Source organism: Anas platyrhynchos, chromosome 2 (assembly GCF_047663525.1).
Source record: "Anas platyrhynchos isolate ZD024472 breed Pekin duck chromosome 2, IASCAAS_PekinDuck_T2T, whole genome shotgun sequence".
Classification (NCBI taxonomy): Eukaryota; Metazoa; Chordata; class Aves; order Anseriformes; family Anatidae; genus Anas; species Anas platyrhynchos.
In genome coordinates, this window is record NC_092588.1 from 126,026,774 (window position 1) to 126,043,445 (window position 16,672).

The 16,672-nt window shown below is 42.5% G+C and overlaps 1 protein-coding gene across 3 annotated transcripts in view; it reads left to right on the top strand.

The window, feature by feature from the left end:
• IGF2BP3 (insulin like growth factor 2 mRNA binding protein 3) overlaps positions 1-16,672 on the top strand; it is a 107,272-nt gene that overhangs the window by 56,586 nt on the left and 34,014 nt on the right. For all 3 annotated transcript variants that reach the window (XM_038174133.2, XM_038174134.2, XM_038174135.2), the window contains 2 exons: positions 9,054-9,105; positions 9,196-9,259. In XM_038174133.2, coding sequence (XP_038030061.1) covers positions 9,054-9,105; positions 9,196-9,259 — 116 coding nt within the window. The remainder of the gene's footprint in view (positions 1-9,053; positions 9,106-9,195; positions 9,260-16,672) is intronic.

The following is a 16,672-nucleotide window of genomic DNA, read 5'->3' on the forward strand; positions in this document are numbered from 1 at the left end:
TCTTAAACCTCTCCAACTAATGCATGAATTGACCACAATGTAGGGATACTTCAAGGTAGACTTTGAAATTTTGTGGATCTTGTGAAATTGTGTTAAACACTTTTACCAATAATCTCCTTTTAACTCTTGGTGGTCTTCTGAATAACTTTTTTTTTTTAGTAATTAACTTCTTAGTATTTTAGATGCATTCAGATAATCTTAAAAACCAAGTCATATCTATGACTACCTGAATTTGTTTATCTGCCAGATCGTGGTTTGTGTTTTTTTACCATAGAAACTTTCTACGCTCAAAAATCCTGTGATTCCCATTTGCTCTGAGGTTCATGTTTCCCCAGCTGGAAGGCTTTGACAATACTTATTGGTGGTTTGCAAAGCTCTCATCTCTTCTTTAGTACTGTAGAGAGGTTTACTATAGACTTTATTTTGACCTGATTCTGTGGCTCAAAGTAATTCCAGTACTTAAAGGTGGCGGTCTCATTCTTCTTGCTGAAATGTGGATGGGATTTGTATTTTTGTCTGACCCTGGGCTTCAGCTTGAGACCTACCTGACCTCCTGTACCTTTTTCAGTGCCCAGACCCACAGCAGGGACAAGACTACTTCTCCCCTTGCACTAAGATATAGGTGTTTTCTGTGCCAGCAAAATAATGATGTAGGTGAGGTAGGTTATAGTACCTTTCATGCACTGACAGCTTGATGGGAAAGTTTTATGCGAAAATATCCAGCAATCCGGGCCTGTAAAATGCAGATAACCATTCCTTCCCTTCAGTGGTCCCTTATGTTTTGGAGACTAGTTGTTCAGAGGCCAAACGTCCTCCTAAATGTTTGTCTGGACCACAGCAGTGCTCTCACTTGGACTGCTGGTAAGCCAGAGGCGTGGTATGCATCTTATGGATGGCTACTGGGAAAAAAAGCGGGGGGTGGATCTTGTAAATATAACTCATGTGAAATGCTTCAGTCTTTTTATAGTTTTTTTCCCAAGTTATAAAGAGATCTAAGGTATTTATAAAGTGGCTGTTAAGGGCTTATCTTTTTTTCTGCAAACTTGTCACCCTGAGTCTTGTACACAATAGAGGGAATGCCTTGGATGTGATCTCCATCTGAGTTCTAACGTACTTTATTTTTATCTGCACTAATCTGAGAACTAAATCCATTTTGTGGGATTTTTCTCTGATTCCCTCTATCATTTTTTTAGATAGCTATAAGCAGATTCCAGAGCAAATGCTTACTGTTAGAATATGGGGCAAACTTCCCAGGAAGGTTGTCCCTAGTATTGAACACTGACCTAGCTCTGTTACTGCAAAGCACCAGCACAGCTGTACCAGGAGAAATATTTTTCACACGTGTGACCTCTGTGAAATTATCCCTGTGTTGTTGGGCGACTTCTTGGAACTTGTAATTGTTGATTGGTTTCAAAAGATGATTCAGAAATTGATTTTTATTTTTTTTCGACAGCTTTCTGTTACAGTTGCAGGTTTCCAACTTCACAGAAGGCAATTCTTTTTAAACGAATCAACTATTATGTTGAAACTAAAAATATCAGACTAGCACCAGCCCTGTAGAGTGATAATGAAATGGCATCAAGACTTTTTAATAGCTCCAGGAAAATAGCTTTTAAAAGTGCCTTTTTCACATGTGTGCACACAAGAAAAGAGTAAAGTGTACAGGAGATGTAGTTCTCCCTGATGCATCTTCCCGTTAAAAAGACCACGCTTTCCATTATAATCCAGAGCCAACAAAATTGGGAAGAATTAAAGGTTGAAGGGGGGAAAGGGGAAGATGCCCCAATTCTTTTATGCAGAGTGGGACATGGAAACCTGCCCTGCTGTAGCAGGCACTCCGATAGCCCTGCTGGGTGCCTGTGGGGCAAGGTGTCGAGCCTGTCAGGGAAGCACTTGGCTGTATTAAAGTGCTGTGAATAAAGCAGAAAACTCATGCTTTATTCCAGTCTGTTTTCGAAACATGCTTTTAAAATTTGCTGGCTCCCATGCTTTTGTGCAGTCTAGCATTTAATCACAGTTGGGCAACAGATATTCACTGGCTAGTAATGCTTTCATAGTGGGTTCTAATTTTTTTCCCCACCCCCTTATTCTTTGTCAAGCTACAAGTGAGCCTGTAGAAGCAGTGCTGAGCATTGCCACTGAAGCCATCTGCCTCAGTGCAGGAGCAAGAGGAGGAGGAGGAGGGTGGGCCAGAGCTGGTGCTGCTGCCCGGGGACCCTCTCTGCAGGGATCTGGGATCTGTGCCCCAAGGAGCCCTCCTTGAGTGGTTGGGATGGGTGGGGAATGCCGGGTGTCCGTGGTAGTGCTCACCTGGTTTATAAACTCTGATGTTATCTGCTGCTGCTCCCGCAGTTTTAAGGCGAGGGGAGATTAATATTGTGGCAGATATTGTGCAGCGCTTAATTGCATTCAGATAATATTGCTTAAATGGTTATTTCTCTGTTTTCAAACTTGTTTTCATTTAATTTAGATGAAGGGTGAATAGAAGCTGCCAATTTGGCCATCTCTACATGATTCGTTATTTCATAATACCTGTATCATATTCCCTCTCGTTCCTTTCCAAACTGAATTATCCTGCTCTCTTTAATCTCTTTATGAAGGAGGCCACCCATGCATCTAATAAGTTTTTTGCCTTTCTCTAAGCATTTCTCATGCACTTTTTTTAACCTTGGAGACCATTTAATACCATTCGTCAGCATTGATACCGTGATCCTCTTTTTTATTTTTATTTTTTTGGCATCCCATACCTCCTTACTGTAATGCACACTAATCTTCCCTCCCTATCGCACGTACTAGAAGCTCTTTCCAGCTCAGGGTGTAATGTGGGAACACAAAAGCACACAGAACCCTTAGCCTGCCGAATTCAGTACCTGGCCTAATTTCCATCTCCAGTGTGGTGTCCCTAAAATTTCTTTCACTATTTCTTCTGCTTTCAGGGCTTTCTTAGAAAAATTCTGACAGTATTTAATTATATGAATTCATATATTTAAAAAAAAAAAAAAAGGGAAGGCGTTTCTGATTCTGATCTTCATCTGTAATGGTTTTACCCTGGTGCTTACGTTTGTTGGATTCCTTGTAAATTTTTCTTTGGAAGCAGACCTTCCATCTGTAAATCATGCTAACCATATTTTATGCGATTTTTAACTTAGCAGATTTAAGGCAGGTCCTTCAAATGTTGTTCCTGAATACTAGCTTTTTTAAAGCACTTTGTTCTGATCTTTTGATTTTTATGTATGCATGTGTATAAATTTAAATGGTTAAGCAGCATTATCTGGAATTAGTTATAAACACATGTGGTACGTGGAGTTGGTTACAATCATTGCAGACATGATTGCCTGTGATGCTCTACCTGAGATCTATTTGGAGTTGTGTGTATACATATATATATAGTTTAATTTGAAACACTGAAGTTGAAATAGCCCACATCACCTCTTAACAAAATTTTTCATGTTTTAGATGAAACACTTCAGATGTTCAGTAATGAGTGAGATAAATAGGGACCTAGTGCTTGCTCTTGGCGCTGTAGGGAGGGATGTTGGCTTGGGGTAGGAGGTTGGCTCTTCTGTCATGCAGTTATAAGAAAGTTAAAGTGTGTGGTAACCTGAGGATTTTCAGGAAGACAAACCCCTTTGATTAGGGGAGTTGAATGCTGCCACAGAAAACTGAATTCCACACCTAGCCTCAGCTACCTGGCGCTGGGCAAACAGTGTAAGCAGGAGCTGCCAGGAGTTGCTTGTGGTGTGGGCTGTGCTCAGTTTGTCTCACGTGAAGAGCCTCTGGCCTCTTGTGCAGAAGTGCAGCGTTCCCCTTGCTGCTGAAGTGGCTTTGAAGCTGCACTTTGGATGCCCAGAAGTGCTGAGCACTGTGGAAAATCAAGCCCTCGGTGTCCAAATTGGTCACTCAATTAGTAGTTCCTTCTGACAATTTTGGTTTTGTTCTCTGTGGTTCAGTTTTACATTCTTAAAACCCTGGTAATGCCACCTAAACACAGTTGTATTATAGGGTAAACTTATTAATAGTTTTGAACATTTGGATACAACTGTAAGTTCCCAGGAGAAGAATTCACTCCAGGGTTTGTATGGGATGTGGTAAATACGCCAGAGTTATTGTTTTCAGGCGCTGCCTTTCTGGTGTGTGCAAACAATGACTTCAGCAGCTTCCAGACTTATTTTTCTGATTCTTCCAGACTATGGTCATGGTTTCATGAGACAGTAAACTGGGTATTGGAGGGCCTACGAGACGAAAAACACCATCACCACATGTTGCAATGTGCCGAGCCATTGCAAGCTGGCTTTGCCTATTCAAATGCCTTCACGACATTTTGAAGCAACTTTATCCCGGCAGCCCACGTGTTGGTTTGGATCCTCCATGTCCACGCTGCTCTGGTCTCACCTTATATTTGGTAAAAACGGGCAAAGCTGCTGTGTTTGTGCTCTGACGTGTGGCAGTGCCCAGGCCAGCCTAGCACCAGCTCTGGGGCCTGTGGTGGCTTCCACACAGGTGGCGCCGCCTTGTTTGGTTGCACCTCGCAGAGATGACGGCTTCCACGGGGATTCATTATGTGCTTCTTCATGTTTAATTTTCCTTGTAAGCTATGCTGGCCGGGCCCCCTAGTGGGGATACAAGTTTTACCAATCAAAAGATTACTGAAGCCGAAAGGAAGCCGCTCTGAAGACCTTCTGTTGCTGTAAGTCGTGGGGCTGGGCGAGCGCTGGTTCCTCTGCTGAGGCGAGGTCTTGCTTCATGCACCCGTGTCGCAAGTGCACAAGGGCCTGGTGGGGATTACATCAGGCTGTTGTGTTGCATTAGTGGAATTTAATTTTTTTTTTTGTGGGCTTAAATATGCCAACAGAGCACGTAAGGTGTACAGATGGCATCAGTGGTTCAAACAGGCTTGATATCTGGAGTGCTACCAGCACCGCCTCCCCCCCCATACTCACCTGGCTCTTTCCTTTTCTTTCACCTTGCCTCTCCTTTCTAAAAAGAGATGCCACTTGTGCCAGCAACTTCTTTCCTCATGTTGTTGCCAGTCCCTCCCCCCCCTTTTTTGTTAAATCACCTGGAACACTCACGGAGTGTTTGCTGCCAAAAGCTTCCACGTGGCCTTTTACTGAATGACCCTAATCCTCCTGTCTCAGTTTCTGCCTCTGCTGCTTGTGATTTCAGTTGTGTTGGCTAATTTTAACTCCTGATCAGTGTTCTAAGAGTTGTGGAAGTAAGGGTGGTGGTCTAAAGCACTTGCTTTACGAGTGAAGAAAACAATTTTAGGTTGTGCAGTAACACTGAAGTTCCTGCATTTTGTGTGAGAAACAATAAGGGAAACTGTTCTTCTATACCCGATGCCTTGAGACTAATTTTTTTTTTCTGGTGTAGGGCAGGAATCATACAGTCCCAGTATGAAGAGATGCACAAAATAGTGCAGAAAATGACTGTTCTGGCTTTTTCAAAGGCTCCACTTCTAAACTCGGGAAATCTGCATGAAAACCGGAATATTTCAACGTGGGCTTTGAGCTCTCAGCACTGCTGAAGGGTAGTGTTTGCTCGTGAGGCAGCCCTTGTAGAGCAGTTGCGATTTGTGGGGCTTGGTGTAGGGTAACGCTGTTTATAATGAAGTCAGAACTGGCTTTTAGAGCCTGATGAATGAAAGTCCACAGCATAAGACTGCGGCTTTTTGTGAGAGAGACATCTGTGCTATAACAAGAGCAGGAGACCCAATTTAGACAACTGCTAGAACAAGAGCTCAAGAAAAGGAAAGACTTTTTTTTAGCTTAGATGAAAAGTTTATACAAATAAACTTTTCAGCTGCTCATCAGAATTGCTGCTGCACCACCAACTTGGCTTTGAATTTTGTTCTGATTGCCCAACAAGGCTGTACACGAAGAGTGTTACGGAAGAGCAGCTTAAACAAAACATGTTTGTTTTTCAGCAGAATTAGAGGCTTTGGGCTAGAGAGAAAAATTTGGGGAGAGGAAAAGACAGTATGAAGAGAAATATGAAAAAATGGAAGGATATGAATAGAAACTGGCTGTTGCAGTAAATACATGTGAGGCAAGAAACACATGCAAGAGTGGAGCTCAGTGTTTTGACAGTGAGTTACAATAGAGGATCTGGTTTTGAGTACACACAACTCTTCCCAACTGGATCAGCTGCTTCTATTAAAAGTATCCATCTCCCTACAAAGCTCGCTGGAAAATAGATGCACGCACACATCTGCCCCAACCACTGCTGATATATATTTTTACTAGTATATTTTTAAATACAGTCTGGTTAAATGGCTGCCCCTGTGGTGTTGCTCACACTTCCAACCTTGCTGCATGAGCAAGGTGATGAAAACATAAGCGTATATTGAGTACTGTGCTGCAAAGAGCAAGTTTCCTTGACACAACAGGGATTGTGTTCTGTTTTTGTTCAAGTTCCAGTCTTTGGAGGAAACTTCTTGCAAATCTGTTTGGTTTGATTAAAGTCCTTTAAGAAAATAGGAACTCAATCGTGTGGATTAAAACCTAGGTGGACGCAGTCTCTGAGACAGCTCAGAGGGTTAAGGAGCAGTGTAAGTGGAAAACTTGTGATGAAGAGGAGTGGGATGCTGAATCCCACTATTCAGCATAGTGGGTCCTGGGCTATTCCTCAGTTTTAGTGGCAAAAGAGCCTTTGCTTCATAGGCTTCTTGGAGGAGATGCAAGTCAAGCGTGCTGAGAGGTGTATGATAGCTGACAGACATGTTGGAAGCAGTAGCTCTGAGAGCATCATGTCTGGGGAAGGTTACTTAGTTTCAGCTTTAAAGTGTTCCCTTTCATAGTGAAGCAGGTGGCTTTAGCTTTTAATGAAAAAATCACACTTCATTCTTAGCTCAGAACATAAATTTAATATGGAAATAGCTTATAAAATGCTGTTTAATTTTTATTCCACTATTGTCTTCTCTATTGTTGAAAATGACATGTGATTTTTGAAGTGATGCAGCTTTGGGCCAGGGTGGGCTGCAGAGTTCAAGTGTAATCAAAATTTGTCATAAATAACTAAAGACATTAGCTCATACTTGTAGTACAGTGCTGTGTAATGCAGCACTGGTGTTGACATGCTGTGGGGACAAAAATTGCTTCTTTGCGACTGATGAGCTCTTCAGTATCCTGGTTGGAATAAACATCTCAAACTGGGTCTTTAAGCCAGGGACTTGCTTTGCTTTTCCTTGTTTTAAAACCCTCAAACCACCTGAGGTCCTGTTCATCTGCTGACTTCAGCTGAGGCAAAATTATCCTTTGGGGCGTCTGCAGCAGAAGGCTTTTTGCTGGTCACACGTGCGGTGACTCTTCTGGCTTGTGCTGATGCAGAACCTCTGAGCTGCAAGACCTCTGTGCTCCCACATGTCTCAGTGAATGCTTAAATGGTCTCAAAAGGATTTTCCCCAGACTCTTCATTTACTCTAATCCCCTGGAACCATCTCTGTTTCGGTTAATATTTAGGGAATTTCAGAGTCAACTTTTTCTTAAGCAGCTTCCAATTGTAGAACCTGAGGAGTGGCAGAAAGACTATTTTAGGGGATCGCAAGGAGTAGGCTAATGCCTAGTTGTAGGAGGAGAGGACAATTAGCAACTTGTCTGTGAAACCTGTTGCCAAGAAAACTTACTGAACCCTGCGCAATAAGGATGGGGAAATTCTGCACTTAGAGGTAGTAAATGCGTTGCTCAGACTTGGCAAGTAGCGCGCTGCCTTTTAAATACCTAGTTTGGAATATTACCTTTGAAATGTCTGCATGCAATTTCAGGTTTAATAGGAGGTGAAGATTAAGATTTGAAATTATACTGATGTAAGCTGTCATTAAGTTTGGGCATACACATTCATTTTATTTTAAAAGCGCCTTTTATATTGTAGTAAAAGTATACAGTAGGTTAATAAACTATCATTTTGAATAGTTAATTTCACAGGGATGTGGGCTCCAAGCCTTTACGTTTTTAGGGGCTGTTCTTTTGTGAGTGCTCGGATGCTGGTTGCAGCAAGAGGAACCTGGCTGCAGTGGCAAGCTGCACAGATGTGTGGCGTGCCTCTCACTTCTGTCAGTGCTTCCTTCTTTCCTTCCTTTCCCAAAAGGGATTTCTCCCTTTTTGTTATGACAGCTAGCCTGAAGAGAATAACTGAGATGAGCAATGGCAATTCTACCATGGAATAAATTGCAAGTTGACTTTTTCACTTCTTGATGTAAACCGGAAACTTTTTCAGCAACCTTTTGGTGATGGACACGAAACGTGAGGATGCAACAGAGCACAACAATATACCTGTGTTCTCTGCTAGCTACTGGTGTAGCCAACTGTTTTCTGCAACATGATTTCTTAGTGGGAAGAAAGTGAAGTGTGAACCACCTGGATTTTAGAGGCGTTACAACAGCGGGTATTTTGATGTTTTCATTGGAATACTCTGACACCCTGATTTTCCTCAAGATTTAAGTATTTCTTGCCCCTTCGTTTTTGATTTGACCAGAACAAAATTATGCCAGATGAGACTGCTTTATTCAGACTTTACCTGTTCTTCCTTGTCTTTCTACCAATGGACAAACGAGCTGTGATTTTTTGAATTGTGAGGATGCTCTTGCTAGTGATTCCCCTGGGACAGAGAATAATACTTATCTGGGGAAAACAAAAGCAGAGTTGTGAACATGCTTGGGATTCTGTTCTGGAAAGATTTTATTCACAGATATTTTATTCTAGATTTGCTCCTTTTTAATTCTTCTTGCCTCTTGTTTTACTCCACACTGTGAACACATGTTTTGGAGGCTTATCTTCGAAGGTTAGGACTCATGGTGCAGTGTGACTTCTCGGAGATGTGGTCTGCGTTTTCACATTCATGAAGTTTCAAGCTTGGATTTACTAACTTGGGAAAGAATACAAGCTCTGCATGCTTGCTTGTCCCGTGATTAAAAAATAAGAAGTTATAGCTTGTCACAGCAGTTGTCTTGAATATTAAATGTTCTGATAAAATTATTATAAATTTTGGTGTAATTACAGACTTCTCTAAATGTATTTTAAAATTGAAATGTCTTTCTTTTTTTCCCCTCTTGATAGGTGCTGGACAGTTTGTTAGCTCAGTATGGAACAGTGGAGAACTGTGAGCAAGGTATACTATCCAATCTGACTGCTTCTAAATTTGTTGTAGGAAGTGAGTGCACGCTGAATTTACCCTTTTCCATTGCCTCTTTCTCTCCAGTGAACACTGACACGGAGACTGCAGTCGTAAATGTAACGTACGGCAATAAGGACCAGGCTAGACAGTAAGTGTCTCGTTTATTTGTTACCGTAGGCTAACTTGCATGTTGGAGTTCACATTGTTTTAAATTTTATATGCATCTTTGCTTCCTATTAATCTACCAACAAAATGATAACGTGAGCAATAATATTTTAAGAAAGCCTTTCTGCCTTGCCCTTGCCAAGTCTTGTGTGATTTATCTTAGTTTGCTGTTTTGTCGTCAACTATTCCTACACTTGGATTGTATGAGAAAATTGAAAATTTAGGTAAACTTAGTTGACTGTGGTGGGCAGAAGATTAGTGATTTGCCAATGGCAGAGGATGGGAATTAATGATTTTTTTTATCTATTTTTAAAAGCTTTGTCCTTTTACAGTGTTGGTTGTTATGTGTTTGTCTCCTGTGTAACAGAGGTTGTATTCTCTTGTTGGTTTCTGTTCTGTTGAGGTTTTACCTCAATAAATGTGTCTTTTTTTTTTTAACTAGAAAATTTAACACTTTTTCCAAGCAGGTCACTATTGGAAAAACTGAAGTATTTATTTGGGCTTTTTAACTTTAGGTAGTCAACTTTGCTTGCTTATATCTTCAGTAGTTGAGGAATTTTGATCTAGATATTGAAACTTAAAAATATAACGTTTTGTTTTCGTAGTCAGCAGTTGTGTATCGTTTCCCTTTTAAATGTTGTCATTATTTGTTATGCTATAGGTTCTATCTTGCTTTTCCACTGCAGGTAGAAACACAGAAGTCTTTTTTTCTTAATTCCTAATCTGGGGACATAAACATATTTTCCTCCTCCTTTATGACCACAGCAGGTTTAAACAAAACCCAACCCAGGGAATAGCCTGCAATGAATTTCTTTTTTTAACTTTGAAATTTCTGCCACCTTGTGGCTAACTAAAACCAGCAGTTAAGATGCGGGCTATGCTTATGGTTTGCATTAATATACAATTACAAATGAAATAAATTTGTACACATAATTAAGTAATTAGGACTTCTGTGCAACTTGAATGCAACACATGTTTCATCTTTCCAAGTGTTAGGTTACTTGTTAGTGTACTCTAAGCAAATGTGATGGGAAACTTGTGTCAACAGTGTGCCTATTATACATAGTGGAGCTGAAGCAAACAGTAGTTTTCTTCAATTCACTATTAAACTTACCTTCTCAAAACCTGAATCATTCAACGTGTTCTTCAGGCTCTTCTTTAATTCTGTTGCACAATAATTAAGAAAGATGTTGAATTTCTCGTTCTGAAGAAGCCTATGGTGCAATGTTAGAAATCCTGCATGTGCTAATTCCCTCTTTGAAAATGTAAGAAGGAAGTACCTAAAATACCATGGAAAGAAGCATGATGCATATTTTTGATCTGTCATCTGTGGTGTGGGTTCTTGGATTTGTGCATTCCATGCTGAAACTGAAGACAACAAAGTACAATTTCTTCCCCCTCAGCCTGTACTTGTTAAATTTTGAGGTTAATACCGAGAAAATGCTGAGATAAGCCAAGCCTGCGAGGAAGCAACTGAGATAAATTTGTTTTTGCATGAGAAATCACATGAACGTAACTGAAGGTATCTTGAGTTCAAAGCAGGTGAACTAGCATCCAGCGCAAGTGTTGGTAAGAGGACCTGAAGCGGCTGAATGATGACACAGTGTCAGCTGCCTTGGGCAGGTAGGGCAAGTAGAAGAGCCTTGATTTGTGTGGTGAATGCCTTGAGAGGGACTTGAGTTTGCCTAAGGACACAAGCCTGTTTTCCATAAGGAAAATGTTAAATGAGGATGGTTGGCTTTAGGGTGAAGGCCTGCAACCACTTAGCAACCCCCAGGAGAAGTGGGTATTTTTTAAGGAAAAACAGTAAGGAATTGTAATGTAGAATCACAACAGGGTATATGCATGCGTGGCTGATCTATAGTAGCTGTGGTGATGTTTCAGTTGGATGTTTTGCTAGATGTGACCTAGCTTTGCTTCTTGGAACTGGTTATGGTGGGCAGCAATGGCTTTGGAAGGGGGGCGGTGCACGAGTGCTGACATCTGATAAAAGTTAGTGTTGGTCAGCCTGTGCAGTGGTGGGAGCAACAAGAACCGACTTTGTGGAAGCTGTTTATAGGCTGCTTGGGATTCAGCAGCTGATAACGAGCTCTGCCTTGTGAGACTTAACTGTTGAGGGCAAACAATGCTATTACCCATTTGTTGCAAGGACTGAGACCGTCCGTTCCCTGTGGTGCTGCATGCAGTGGGCTCCCAGTCCTGAGCATCTCACCAACTTTTTTCAGTGCACTCCCTAACTTCACAGCTAAGTGTTGGCTGACAAACCATGCAGAGCTGGCTGCTTCCCCTCTGGACAGGCTGTACGGCATAGCCCTGCCTGCCGGAGTGTGTGCATGTGGCACTCTGCCGTGATGGTGCTGGAACAGCCTGGAGATGCTCCTGATAAGCAGTTTTATACAAGTGTGGTATGCTTGGCTTGAAGGGTGGTACTGTGTATAAAGCTCTTGGATCCACCCAGCTGGGAAACTGAGCATTCCTCTGTCTTGCAAGCCTAATTGCTGTGGCAGAGGTCTTCCCTCCCCCCCCCCCCCCTTTTCTAGGCTGGTACTGTAATTGCGGCATATACAGTATAGCACCGCATCCAAAATCAACTTTGAGACTAAAATTAGTGAAGAACATTGCAGTTCTTTTAAGCAGTAAGTCTGGGACAGAGCACACAGCACCCAAAATCTGAGATGTGAGGTGCCCAGCTGCTGGTTTCTAGTTGGAATAGAGGTCTGTGGCTTTGACCTGTCACCACACTGTCTCTTTCCTAGCTGAGCAGGTGTGATGCTGGCTGGGCAAGGAAAGCAGGATGGTGCTCCTCATCCTCAAGTGGGCAGACCAGGTGTCTGCAGGAGGCCCAGGAGGTTTGCAAGCACCAAGTCATGCACAGGCCAGGGAGATCCACTCATACTCCTTGAGTAGCAAGGAGAAGACTTGAGACTGCCTGGGGAGCTCTGTGACCCCAAACCTGCCCTCCTGCAAGCAGCTGCAGGGAGGAAGCCTCATCTTCACCAGAAGTTAAGGAGGGTCTTAAAAAGCATGTGCACACTGTGCTTGCACATGCGGTTACTGACTGTTGCAGTGGATTCTGGAATGTTTGGGGGAGAGGAGTGGCAGAGCCCGGTGTGTGCAGTTGAGGCTGAACACACAACCAGTGCCATGTAGGTCTTGGGGCCTGCTCACCAAAGGGGACTCCCTCCTCTCCCCTTGTCGATCCAGGACAGGCTGGCCATGTCCTTGTGGCTGTTGGCTTCATAGTCATGCTGCCTCCTCTTTCCCTCCCCAAAATGTAGCTTGTAGGCATCTTGTACATGCTACAGGATTCAGCTCTTCCCAGGGTTTTGGAAGGTTTTTTGTGCAAAGTTGGCTTCATGCCTGTGGAGGTGGTGCCTATCGTTTGAAGATGGGGCTGGATGTCCATTTTCTCATTTTTTTTTCTAGCTCAGGAGTGAGATATGCCTGTTGGTTGTGTCTCATAAGTGATGGTGTGTTTTAGCTGCTGGCTGCAACGTGAGGAGCTCGGGATCTGTGTTTTCGCAGATACAGGTAGATATATTACTATAAGATGCTAGTGATCACCTTTTAATTAGAATCTATACAAAAACAGGGTTTTTTTTTACCCTTTCAACGAGGCACAAAGCTGTGTGCACACCACACGTATCCTTGACAAATGAATGAGAGTTCACATAACTAATACTTTTATATTCCATCATGGGTCAGGACTAATGTTGCCATAGGAACGATAAGACTGAAAATTTGGTGTGGTATATGATTATAAGCTTAGATTTGTCTTTTGCTTTGTTTTTATTTTCACAAATACTAATGAAAACTATATTTTTACTTAATGTGGAAAAAAAATCTTTATGCTGAGGAAAAATTACCATGTAAATCTGTCTTCTCGGTATGCAAATGTATCTGTTTAGGGAGGAAAAATGAAAGATGGTGTATGTACAAGCTGCATGTGGGAGTGAAATATGTTCTCCATCTAGTGCTTAGTGTGATCACGCTATCAATGGATGAATGATTTCCTGCACAAGACTTGGTGCTTCTACTGTATTCATTTATTTAGGATATTTAACCTCTGCTAGCATCAGAAGGGAGAAGAAGGCTGAGCAAATATCTCCGCATAGGAAGTTTGCAAGAGGACAGCCATGAGGTGTAATTTTGATGGGGGAAAAAACTCAGGTGACTAATTTACAAAATGTTTATTTAAAGATATAAATCTTGCAGAGATCTTCCTCTGAATAGATGTTACCTGAACATAAGGCAGGCTGCTGTACAGTTTCACAGAGCACAGGCAGTGGTTGCGGCAGTCTTTGTTTTATTTCACAGAATATTTTCTGAACTACAGTGAGATTCTTGTCTACCAGCTCTTGCTGGCATATGAAATATAAACATTTTCAGTTTTCCTATAAATATTAAAAAAAAAAAAAAGTAATAGGAGGGGTTACCTCTTAATGAGGAAGCTTATGGAAGTTTTCTCCATCCCTGCCATCATGGAGTCACCCGAAGGCTTTTAGGCCCCATGAAAAAGACTGGGCACCGATAATGGCAGAGGTGACCTGTGAGACCTTTATGACTGTGGTCATGGAGATGCCCAGCTCTGTTTGGGAAGGCAGAGGCCTCATAAAAGCAGTGGCTGTGTTGGTGTGGCTTGGATTCGGGTCTCCAAGGTGGTCAGCCTGTTTGAGGATGTGCTTGATGAAAGGAGCTGAATTTAGCATGGTTTTTGGTAGACTGCCAAAATGGTGGTAGGCAGTGTGGTGGGGATCTCCTGTAGCCTTCACTCAAGCAGATGCCACTGGGGGTGTGAAGAAACCATCCCTTGCTTTCCTCTGAGGCTCCCTCTCCCACAGGGAGTGGGGATGGCTCTCCTGATGGCAAGTTCTAATGTTTTTTGTTTTGTTTTTTTTTTTTTTTTTCCATGATGCTAGCACCAGAGTAAGATTAGGGACCCTGTGGCTTAAATCCATTGACATTTTTTTTTCAGGATTTTTTTTCTATTTTTCCTTCTCTCTCCTGAAGCAGTACTTTGCCTCTGAAACTTGGTCATTACTGGTGCTCAAGGCCTCCTGAAGAGAGTGTAATCTTGCCTGATCATAGCCTCATTTTATGCCACAGAAAACTTCAGCACGGTTAAATAAAGGTGCTATGACAGCATATTAAGGACCTAGTGAAAACTGTCAAATGTTGGAAAACTGAAGGCCAGGCTCAAAGCACCAAGTGATCTCTCAGCAGCTGTGGGCATTGTCTTCTCCCTGCATTACTGACAATCAGTCATCGCTGCGCTCGCTTCTGTGGGCATGAACCAGAGCTGAGAGCGAGACACCTGCCTGGGAAGCCTCAGTTCCACGCACGGCTGGGAGAGCAGTGTTTTCTGACTCTTCTGGCTTCTTGTCACTTGATCGACTCGGATTACAAAACAGTCAGCCTGTAAAATAGGGAGAACTGTGACTCAGAGGATGAATTCATTAGTTTAAGGTTTTCTCTATAAATATCTGGGCTAGTTAAACATGTGATATCGTAGTATCTCTAGATGCTAACCTCTAATATTAAAGCTAGAGAAGTGAACTTTAAAGCCTGCTTGCTTTCAAATACTTAAAACCAACTTGTTCAATATTTGAATTATTTTTCCCTGTCATCACATGGTTTTGGTAGCCTGGGGTTGTTCGCTGCTAACACGATTGATTTCCTGAAATGGAAAATGACCTTTTTTGAGTTTGCTTTGAATTTAAGGCACTTGTAGTCATACAGAATCATTCAACAATTTAGAAATTGTTTCGAAGTAGAAAAACTGCAACCTTCTTTCCAGGAAAACTTTCCAGGAAAAGCGTGGTATGTCAGTTGTTGCTTTACAGTATCTGTTGTGCAACCTACGTATGTGGCTTGGTTGCAAACAAGAAGCCTAGTCTTCTCCTCTCCTGCCACTTCTGAGGAAGAATGAGACATCTCTTGTACTGCTTTAATGTAAGAGTTTGTGTTAGTGCTGGATTCTGCTCTGAGATGTTTTAAAGCCAGGTAAGCTTGAAGCGTTTTGGGAAAGAAGCAGTGTCTGGACTTGTCAAATGAATGCGTGGAAGGGAAGGAGCTGGGATGCATGTCAATCTGGAGCCTACCACCAACGTGTTGGCAAAAAGGCTGGTGCTCATCTCTCCAGCATCTTGGGGTTTGTTTCCAAAAACAAACGGGGCTTGTGCAACTGCGCTGCCTGATGGTGCCATGCTCCTCTCCAGTAGCTCTTCAGCTTCCTGGCTGATTTTAAAAAGACTCATTCCAGTAAGACTCAACTGAGAAAGAGGTTTGAAGACACTTGCAACCAAAAACGTTATTTTCAGGTTACATGAAAGGGAAAACCTTCAGACCACTTCTCCAGAAAATGCCTTTTGGGTACTGCAACTCCGTGCAGCTCGAACCTGAGAGGCAAATCCATGGGATGACAAGATCCATGAGCTGTGCTGCTCAGTCCCATACTGTTCTTGTAAGCACAGCATTTTGCATAGCAAAATGCTCTCCAAAGTCCGTGCAGTAAACATAGAGAAATGTCAGCTTTGAAATAGCCTCAGCAAATTTCAGTGCAGCTCTACGTGTATTTTGCCATGTGCTGTAGGAGATTCTCCCATCGTGGGAGCAATTACCCTTCCCTCCTGTCCCAGAAGGACCTGTCTCATTTGGTGAACACGAGTATTTAATGAGCAGCGATCAGTTATTCAATACTTGGCTTTCCTTGTTGTAAGCGGGCTTGCCTTAGGCCTTATTTATTATCAGCCCTTACTAAACGGTGCTCCAAAGACAAGAACTCCTTCTATAAGCTCTTTACTGCCCTGCTGGAGTATTTCACAGACGTGGGGCTATTCCCTGTGAGGTCAAGGGGCAGGTTATCCTCTTTTTTTGCTGCTTAGTCTCGGTACCTCTATCCCACTTCTCATGACCAAGGCTACTTCTCACCTCCGACAGCGGCAGGAGACCACAGGGCCGGGACACCCAGGAGATGAGCGTCCTGGCTCCCCCTGAAACCATAGGTGGGTGGCGAGCATCTCCCACTACCTCTGCTGCAGGGGTGAAGCTGTTGCAGAGGGCAGCGGATGGCAAACTGGCTGTAACTACATGCAAATGTGCGAGGGGAGAGACAGGATTAGGTTTCGGCATTTCAAAGGCCTTGCTCCAGAGCATACGGTTGTTATGAGCTTTTTTTTTTAAAAAAAAAAAAAAAAAAAAAAGAGAAAACGTTGGTGGGTTCTTTAATATGAAATGGAAACCTCCTGCCCTCCCCTGAGTGTTTTTAATTTAAATTAAGCCTTTAAACAAAATCCCTCCGTAAACTTTTGTCCCAGATTAAGCCTGGCATTCATAAACTGCCCCAAATCAATGCGTGTTTTGGTGATATTGGTGTATCAGATAGCTGATAATGTGA